This window comes from Pholis gunnellus (genome assembly GCF_910591455.1).
Source record: "Pholis gunnellus genome assembly, chromosome: 11".
Classification (NCBI taxonomy): domain Eukaryota; kingdom Metazoa; phylum Chordata; class Actinopteri; order Perciformes; family Pholidae; genus Pholis; species Pholis gunnellus.
The window spans coordinates 2,597,967-2,607,356 of NC_136538.1; the positions used below are offsets into that span (position 1 = coordinate 2,597,967).

General features: G+C 41.8%; 1 protein-coding gene across 1 annotated transcript; it reads right to left on the reverse strand.

Moving 5' to 3' along the window:
- Positions 1-3,862: 3,862 nt before the first annotated feature.
- chchd1 (coiled-coil-helix-coiled-coil-helix domain containing 1) lies at positions 3,863-7,917 on the reverse strand. The gene is made up of 3 exons (XM_079168340.1): positions 7,621-7,917; positions 5,947-6,065; positions 3,863-4,583 (listed from the first exon to the last, which is right to left on the reverse strand). The coding sequence occupies exons 1-3, from the start codon at positions 7,757-7,759 to the stop codon at positions 4,473-4,475; spliced, it is 369 nt and encodes a 122-aa protein (XP_079024466.1). The 5' UTR covers positions 7,760-7,917; the 3' UTR covers positions 3,863-4,472.
- Positions 7,918-9,390: the final 1,473 nt, after the last annotated feature.

Genomic DNA, 9,390 nt, shown 5'->3' on the forward strand with positions numbered 1-9,390 from the left:
GGTAGATATCTCATCAGGATGTGGTCTTAATTTGATAAAGTCATGTTTTGTCTGGAGAGGTTACACTCACTGATAGTGACGATCTGACACCCGGGAAACAATGGAGGCTCTGAAATCAACAGCAGTGGAAGTCAACATCCTGTCACTGTAACACGGACCACAGACTGAGATAAGCAGGGCGAGTCCACGAGCTCTCTCCACATCAGAGAGGCCTGATCGGCTGGATTTTAACGGGCACATTTGGCACATTTGTTTTTTCTGGCAATCTCTCACAAACACAGAGGATCCTAAAGCTTGATCCTCGATCGTATCATCAAACCTCTCCAGTGGGCCTCTTGGGGCAGAGACCTCAGAAGCCTCTGGACTCAGGAGCCAGATGTCAAAGATTGCGGCATTTTCTCAGATCAACCCTGCATCGACAAAAACAGAAAGCACCTCCAGGCACTGGGGTGGTTTTCAAAGGCACTCTACTAAGTAGTTATTTGCATTTTGGATGGTGTGTACAAAGCCGTTTATGAACAAGAGAATGTGCAACGTCAACACTGAGCTGCAGCTAAAATGTAGAGTTATTAGGGATTGAGTGCTGTCTTGTGCAGCTCAGTATGTCAACATTTGCACTGTCACCTCACAGCAAGAGGGGCCCGGGTTCGTCCCCCCGATCCCGGGTGGTCCTTCTGTGTGGAGTTTGCATGTTCTCCCTGTGGCAGCGTGGGTTCCCTCCGGGTTCTCCGGCTTCCTCCCACAGTCCAAAGACATGCAGCTTAGGTTATTTGGAGACTGGAAATTGCCCGTAGGTGTGAATGTGAGCGTGAATGTCTGTCTCTACATGTGCCCTATGATAAACTGGCGACCTGTCCAGGGTGTACCCTGCCTTCGCCCAATGTCAGCTGGGATCGGCTCCAGCGCCCCGCGACCCTGAATAGGATAAGCGGTTTGGATAACGGAATGGAATGTTTTAGACAGAACAGACAACACAGCAATGCGTTTGTGTCTTACTAGTGGGGGGGTAACACCAGCTCAGACCCATACCCCCCGTTACTTAGATATAAAAGTATTTCTCTGTTTTTGTACTTCCCTAAAGCTGTTCGACTTGTTGGTCAAAGTGAGAGCATCAATGGCCGAGTCTTTTTGTCCCTAAAAGTCAAGCTCCGAAACACTGGATCCTAAACTTCCCATGATGCAACTAAATAGCATCTGAATTAAGACCCTTCCTACATCCTAAATGTCTACATTTTCCACACCCGCACCCTTTAAGCCCAAACTGAGATGCAGAAGCGGTTTTCAGAGTCTTTTAATCTGGTTATTGATGTTTGAAACAGGCTCATCTCTTTTGGTTCAACAGTAGAGGGGATATAGACGTTTACTTTAATTGAAGATATTCAGCCTTGATTCATAAAACTGTTTTATTAATTTGATCTCAATTCAGCACCAGGAGCTGTCCAACCTGTTCCATACTGTCGCCTCACAGCACCAGTTTATCTCCATGTGGGCTACTGGCTACTAGCACTGTCAGTGTGTTTGGGATAGAACTGGGGATCTATGTTCATGATGTTTGTTATCATCATCATGGAGTTTTTTAATCATTTTGATGCAGGGACAGTATCAGTAGCTGATGAGCTTTACTGGAGGTTGAGACTGCAAGTCATACATGTGACTTTTGTCCAGTATGTCTTTTCTTGTTATCTATGAACACAAGAAGTCAATGTTTTGAGATTTGGGTAACCCCCTTTGATAAAAGCCAAATATTGCCCCAGTGGAGAGGATCTGAACTGTGTGGTTGTCTGGTGTGTAATGAGCATCTCACAATGATGCTAGAGAAGATATACACTTCTAGTTTATGAGAGGTGAATCAGTTCAATGTGCCTGACTATTGTTTACATGGTTAATAATGACATTGTGGTGTGTTGGTCACAGTGATTGCTGCGGGCTGCCGAGGAGTTTCCTCTGAGGTCTGCATGCTTGGGAGGAAGTGATAAGCAGGGTGGGGAAATGGTTCTGTAATGACGGGCAGATAAACGAAAACACCATATTCTGACAATGGGTTGTGCAAGCATAGTACAAATCTTTCCTGATCCTCAGACAAAACACGGAATCTAAATCAGCACTTCACAGCTTCATCATCAAAAGGATAATATGTCTGCAGGAATACATCGAGGGAGGTCACGAAAAAGGCATCGAGCATCCAAGGAACAGTCTAATTTCAAACTCGCTTGCTTTTTACAGTGTAGTATAGCTGAGCACAAAGACGGAGCAACGTTAGTGAAAACGTATGTCTTCATTGATTAAAAGAATCATAAAGTTGAATGTCAGTCTGTACTTCAGTAAAAGTTTATAATGCCTGTTTTAATGTTGCTGCTGGTTGAGATGGAGCCTGTACACTGTTGGCTCTTTGTGAGATAATCACATGTTGTATAACATTTGAATCCATTAAGTATTGGTCCTTGATATTTAGTCGTGGTAACTGGTTTTCATAGTAAGTCTATCCCACACCTGCGCTCGACATTGAGAAAAACACATTATAAAGAACTATAATACTATAAATAATAATGCTGCTTTTGTTGAAGGTGATGAGAAGTTTAAAGGCTCCTCCAGTTTCACAAACCATGAGTTCAGGAGGAGAGGTCACAGGTTCAGTGAGCTGCACAACCAGTTTAAAAGATATCAGGCAGTCCAATTAAAGATGCTAATGAGTTGCATTGTGGGAAATGTAGGATCCAGTGTTGTTGGCCCATACTAAAAAGCTCAGCCTCTGCTTTCATTCAACTATATAAAAACAACTTTATCAGTGGAGCCTTATTCACTGACGAACATTCAACTGCTCTTCTACCCAAAGAACTTTCCTGTTAGAGGATCGAACCCAGAAGACAAACTCTGATCAAAGTGTTTGTGTTATCGTGTGAGTTTGGAGGTTTGGCAGCCAGGTGTCAAGTGTCAGAACCCGTCAGCAAAATACCGGAACACAGAATATGATTGGACAGTGACGTACTGGACCACGAGGACAGAGGGAGGACCGGAGCAGAGCTTCTCAAAGGGGGAGGCTGTATCAGTATGTGTGTGTGTGTGACTTGGTTAAAGAGACTTTCCCAGAGTGAGTCTGAAAACATCACAGCACTGCATGATTATTATTCACATTGTTAGTGTTCTCATCCTTCAAGGAATGAGAACAGAACTATAATAATAAACACAATTAATAAGGCTGATAAAAAAGCAGCATCTAAATGAAGTACTTAATGAAAAATAACATCCGCTGTGAGCTTTTAAACCAATGTCCGATGATGATTAACAACATACACTGTATGTGTCTGTACTTGTGTTTCATTCAAATGTCCACGGTGTGAGAACGGTCAACTTTAACAGCCGGTGTACCGTTACCACTCTGGTCAGGAACCAATAAACACCCGAGGACCCCTTAGTCTGACGTTATGTCAAACAGCAGCACTGAGTGTCTTTGGGATTCCAGCTTTGTGTGAGGGGGGCCTGTCTGAGACTTTGAAGCCCCCCTGGACCAGACCCAGTCAGATTTATGCTGCCAGAACAGGCTGTCCCAATTCCATGCCACACACCTGCTGTGGTCAGTTAGTTTGTACACTCTATTCATTAGTCAGTGTGAGTCTACAAATCAATCAATGTGCCTGATTTTCTTTGGGACATTTTGAAATGACAGCATGTGCAAAAAACACTTTGAAATGACAACTTCCTCAAGAGAAAACTAAAGGCTTTGTTTCCAGATGTTTCAGCAGCTGGTCAACCAGCATTCTGTCCTCCATGTTGCTTTGTGGATTGTAATGTGGGAGAATCGGAGCAGTGACGGCACATTCAACAGAAACCCTTTTTTAATAGTCACACAGACTTTCTGGATTTTGTCACTTTATGCTGTGGATACACTACAGACTGAAAACATGCCTCCAATGAGTGTGTAGCATGGAACTGGGCACAGTCTGAAAGAAAGAAACTGTCAAAATCCATAGAGGAGCCACACTGAGCTGTGGTTAGCAGTAATCGATCGGTCTGACCGGCTGCTGATGTTATTTCAACATCTGTTAAGGCACCGATCTCAGTTTCCACAGGAATGACGAGGCATTCAGAGATTACGGTAAACTCCCAGCCAGGAGCCGTGAAACCCAAGAAGAAGAATTCCATCACGGCCACTAATGAGACCACTCTGCTAAATTGGATTGAGACGAAATGGCATCACGCTCATCAGAGCCAACTGAGGCCATGAGGAGAAAGTCATTATACATCCAGACCATGAAACAGTGTGTTGTGAATACAAAGGCTGTGAAGTGACTGAATGAGCTTCTTATTGAAGGAGTGCTGCAGTGCGCTTTTTTCTGCTCCTTCCTTTATTTATTAAATACATGTATATGGCATCCCATTGTAGACTCATACAGTAGCTGATAACTCCTTCACATGATGACATCCTGCACATTTCAGGTCCGTGTAAAAGCTACACATGTTAAAAAGTCCATCTCCTAGATCTCTGTGCGCAGGTTGGGATATCTCTTCAGCAGGGTGGTGGCTTGTTTCGGGTGCAGACGTCCTCCCTGGAGGCTGGTCTGGTCAGATTTACTCTTCATCGCAGCCTGTGAAAGAGGATGATGATGATTTGTTACCAGTGCTTTTTAGTGAGTAATGTGTTTCTTCACCGCTCTGAGGAGAAAGTCAGCATACTTTGATATCTAAATGTCTCATGTGAGTCCAGCTGTGTGTACTGAGCACACACTGTGGAGACACTTCTGAAGATCAAGGAAACTGTGAGACCCGTTCCAAAATATATCATTCATCAGCTCACTGAGGCAGGAACAACATTAACACGTGTCACCTGCTACCTGATCCGAGGTGGCTCCCTCCTTAGTTACTTTCATCATCAGCTCTGGACAAAACCATCGCTGCATCCAAACCGATGGTGGAAGTAGCCGACGAGGGAGCCGACGAGCTTCTTTCTCATTTCTGCTGAGAGCTGCACATGCTCAGTCCTGATCGGGCAGGTTCTAGCGGAGAGTGTAATGTTAGCCTGAGCTAGCAATGGCAGCAATTTGGGAATATTTTTACACTGGAAAATCCTACCAGACATGTTTTTAGCGCACTAGTATTAGTACTCTGTATCAGCCGATACAGTTCAGCTGGTTCAGGCCTCAGAATGGGGATAGAAAACATGGTATCTGAACATCTCTACTTCTGTTCTTAGATCAGTCTAATGCAAGTTAGAGAGCGTCACAAAGACTGACTCATTCTAACCCAAACATGTTAGCCACTTTACCCACATCACTTTCAGTGTAAAATAGTAACTTAAACAGGTTCTCACATTTTACAGCATCATTTTAAATGACCTGCTTCTCAATAGATTGAGTTCTGGGCCATTTAGGCCATATTAACTGTTAACAGTTTGAGTTCGACATATTTCAAAGACTAATGAGGTCACCTCGCCCTACTCTCTTATCCATATCAACACGTTTAACATCCTATATGGAAATGAGATGTCCAGCTGCTAAAAGCACCCACACAGAAGGAACCAATGTCCCAGAGATGCAGCCATAATATTACACCAAATTTGTGCTGATAATATTCATCACAACAGTGGCGCATAATAATATTTTAGTTTCAGTGCAAGAGAGACTTGATGTTCCCTGCAGTTGGATACAAAAATTGGATATGTCCAAAAATCCAATCGGAAAACAAATGTTGGCGTCACTTCAGAGGAGCCATAGAACCGTGCATTGTATATATTGAGCATCTTTCATACTTAATATTTGTATGTTTACTCTGTAACTTTGTTTATTTCCCCCTGGGGATGAATAAAGTACCTATCTATCTATCTATCTATCTATCTATCTATCTATCTATCTATCTATCATTCCACTTCTCAGCCTAATTACAATTGTAAACGTCATGTTAGATCACAAACCAGTTAGTGTGTCAGTTGTGTTGCTGTGTAATTAAACATACCTGAGCCTTCTCAACACAGGAGTAGAAGGAGTTCATCTCATTAGAGCACAGACCGTCCACAAAGTTGTTCTGCTTCCAACAGGCCATCAGGACCGACATCTCTGTGATACAGGTGGCCTCTGTGGAGAGACAGCTCCATGTTTACCCTGTAGTACCTAGTCCACATGGGGCCAGCACAACTACCAGTGTATGAACTAACTAACTACCAGAGTCTTAGAAAACTAACTACCACTGTCTTAACAAACTAACACTGTCCTAACTAACACTGTCTTAAACTAACTACCACTGTCCTAACTAACACTGTCTTAACAAACTAACTACCACTGTCCTAACTAACAATGTCTTAACAAACTAACTACCACTGTCCTAACTAACTAACACTGTCCTAACTAACACTGTCTTAAACTAACTACCACTGTCCTAACTAACACTGTCTTAACAAACTAACTACCACTGTCCTAACTAACAATGTCTTAACAAACTAACTACCACTGTCCTAACTAACTAACGCTGTCCTAACAAACACTGTCTTAAACTAACTACCACTGTCCTAACTAACTACCACTGTCCTAACTAACAATGTCTTAACAAACTAACTACCACTGTCCTAACTAACTAACGCTGTCCTAACAAACACTGTCTTAAACTAACTACCACTGTCCTAACTAACTACCACTGTCCTAACTAACACTGTCTTAACAAACTAACTAACACTGTCCTAATTAACTACCACTGTCCTAACTAACTACCACTGTCCTAACTAACACTGTCTTAACAAACTAACTAACACTGTCTTAAACTAACTAACACTGTCCTAACAAACTAACTAACACTGTCCTAACAAACTAACTAACACTGTCCTAACAAACTAACTAACACTGTCCTAACAAACTAAATAACACTGTCCTAACAAACTAAATAACACTGTCCTAACAAACTAACTAACACTGTCCTAACAAACTAAATAACACTGTCCTAACAAACTAAATAACACTGTACTAACAAACTAACTAACACTGTCCTAACAAACTAAATAACACTGTACTAACAAACTAACTAACACTGTCCTAACAAACTAACTAACACTGTCCTAACAAACTAAATAACACTGTCCTAACAAACTAAATAACACTGTCCTAACTAACTACCACTGTCCTTATAAACTAACTACCACTGTCCTAACTAACTAACCATACCAAACATTGATATATTATTAGAGTATGTATTATTTATAATTCATCCAGTTCCATTTGAAAACTGACAATAAATATTGTTGAGATATTATTGAATTGAACGTTCTTTATTTTAAATGACAGTTGTTGACTACATACAGAAGTTAATACAACTGTTGGCTACTTCAGTGTATATATATGGCCCTAAATCATAGAACAGGTTAGACATGTTCCGGACCTTTGATGAGGAAACAGCATCAGTCTGTCAAAAAGTGTTGACAGACTGATGTGAGAGCCAATCAAGAACTATTGTATCAGCTAAACATTCATGTTCCTCTATCTATACAACATGCGTCCTAAACTGGTACACACATTGATTGGTGTTACGTTCTTTGATATTCATTGTGTCGTTATCCCTAGTGGCATGTTATGTTCGTGTCTCTACTGCGGACCTCACGGAAGTAACCCTGCATCGGAAGACACCGGCTCACGCAAGTCATACCTCCTTTCTTGAGTTTGCGGTTCGCTACCGCATCTCTCAAAGCCAGAGTCCTGTTTGGTTTCAGGACTGGTTTCCCGTTGTGTCCGCTGAGCAACCTGCTGACCTTCTCCTGGAACAAGATGCCTCCCTGCGCCGCCATGTCTCATCAGCCGTCTCCCGCTCCTCGCTCACCGTGCCGGGGCTCAGAGAGAGCTGCTACACCGCGTGGACCTCTCTGTGAACGAAAATAGACGGGACAAGCGAACAGTCTTCAGTTCATCTCTTCATCAAGCTCAACGGCGTGGCGCCATGTTCTGCCGTAAGTCACAATTCAGTGACGTAAAACACATCAATGTACGACAACCAGCCACTGCCACATTTAGGTGCTGTCGTCACTCTCACTACTGCCGTTAGTTATGCCCAGCATGAGCAATACGAAGATGAAAAGGACTCTTTAACACGAAAACAGATTGAAATGATATCATATTAGAGTATGCTTTACCACCAATACGACTAATGATGATAATAATAATAAAACAGTTATTCACCACCGCTGTGATTGGCTGGCATTTTCCCATGCCTTGCCTGCTTGTCATAACCTATATAATAGCGACATATTTAGCGGTATAATAACCCGACTGAGATCTGACATGAAATTTACTTTCGTATGAAAATGCGTTGTTTTCATCTGTTTATATACATAACGTCAGAGTTGATAATGGCTTGTCAGAATTGTGTTCAGCTTCAGTCTGGTGAAGTGGAGATGAAGCCTCTGATGGTACCATACGGACCATCAGCTGTAGATGCAACCAAGACAATATTATTTTCTTCCATAATCCCTCCTCTGTACGGAATTACAAATTAAATCAACTATGTGTGCTTTATTATTCTAAGTATTACATTTCAAATGAATTAGCGAAAAAAATGAATGGAGATGATTGATTGATTTCTGTATATGAATTTGACAGAATATAAGGGCCGACCAATAAAATTGTCCTGGCAGATTTATGTTTGTGTATGTCATTTGCAGTGGTGTATAAAGTACCCAAAAGCCATACTTGTAAGGATTACAGATACTTGAACCCAAAAGCACAACTCGGAGACAAGAAATACAAGTTAACTTTTTACTTGTTTTCAGGCAGGGTCAAAACCAGGAGGTCAGTCCGAACAGGCAAACAAATCCGATAAGGGGCAGACAAAAATCCAAGGTCAAAAACAGGCAGACAGGGTCGGAACAGGCAGAACAAGAACAATATACGATACGCTGGAGAACTTGGCACTAACACACAAGACAATCTGGCAGGGAACAAGTGCAAGTGAGGGGACCTAAATAGAGAGGGCTAACGAGGGAATGGGCTGCAGGTGAGATGGGTGTGGAGGACCAGGTGAGGGGAATCAGAGGTGAATGGTAGGATCTGAAATGACAGGAGAGTTACTAAAACAAGCAGACAGGATGAAAACAAACTAATATGAAGGGGAATTCGTGACAATACTTGAGTAAAAGTAAAGATACCTTACTGGAAAACGACTTCAGTAAAAGTGAAAGTCACCTATTAAAATACTACTTGAGTAAAAGTCTTAAAGTATCTGATATTTACTGTACTTAAGTATCAAAAGTAGTTTTCTGATATTAAATGTACTTAAGTATTGAAAGTAAAAGTACAAGTACATGCTGTTAATAAAAAAGCAAAGGGTCCGAATTTTGAGAATTATGAAGTTTATTCTTTTAAGTGCTGTGGCCACCATGACCAAGGACAAGGAGTTGTGTTGAAAATAATTGGGTTGGCTGTG

Bases quoted from the DNA above. Each gene is read 5' to 3' on its own strand.
- chchd1 (XM_079168340.1), bottom strand. From the start codon at position 7,759: ATGGCGGCGCAGGGAGGCATCTTGTTCCAGGAGAAGGTCAGCAGGTTG. The intron at 6,066-7,620 runs GTATGACTTGCG...GTCTCTCCACAG, and splicing joins CCGCAAACTCAAGAAAGGAG to AGGCCACCTGTATCACAGAG. The intron at 4,584-5,946 runs GTATGTTTAATT...CCTCTTTCACAG, and splicing joins CCTGTGTTGAGAAGGCTCAG to GCTGCGATGAAGAGTAAATC.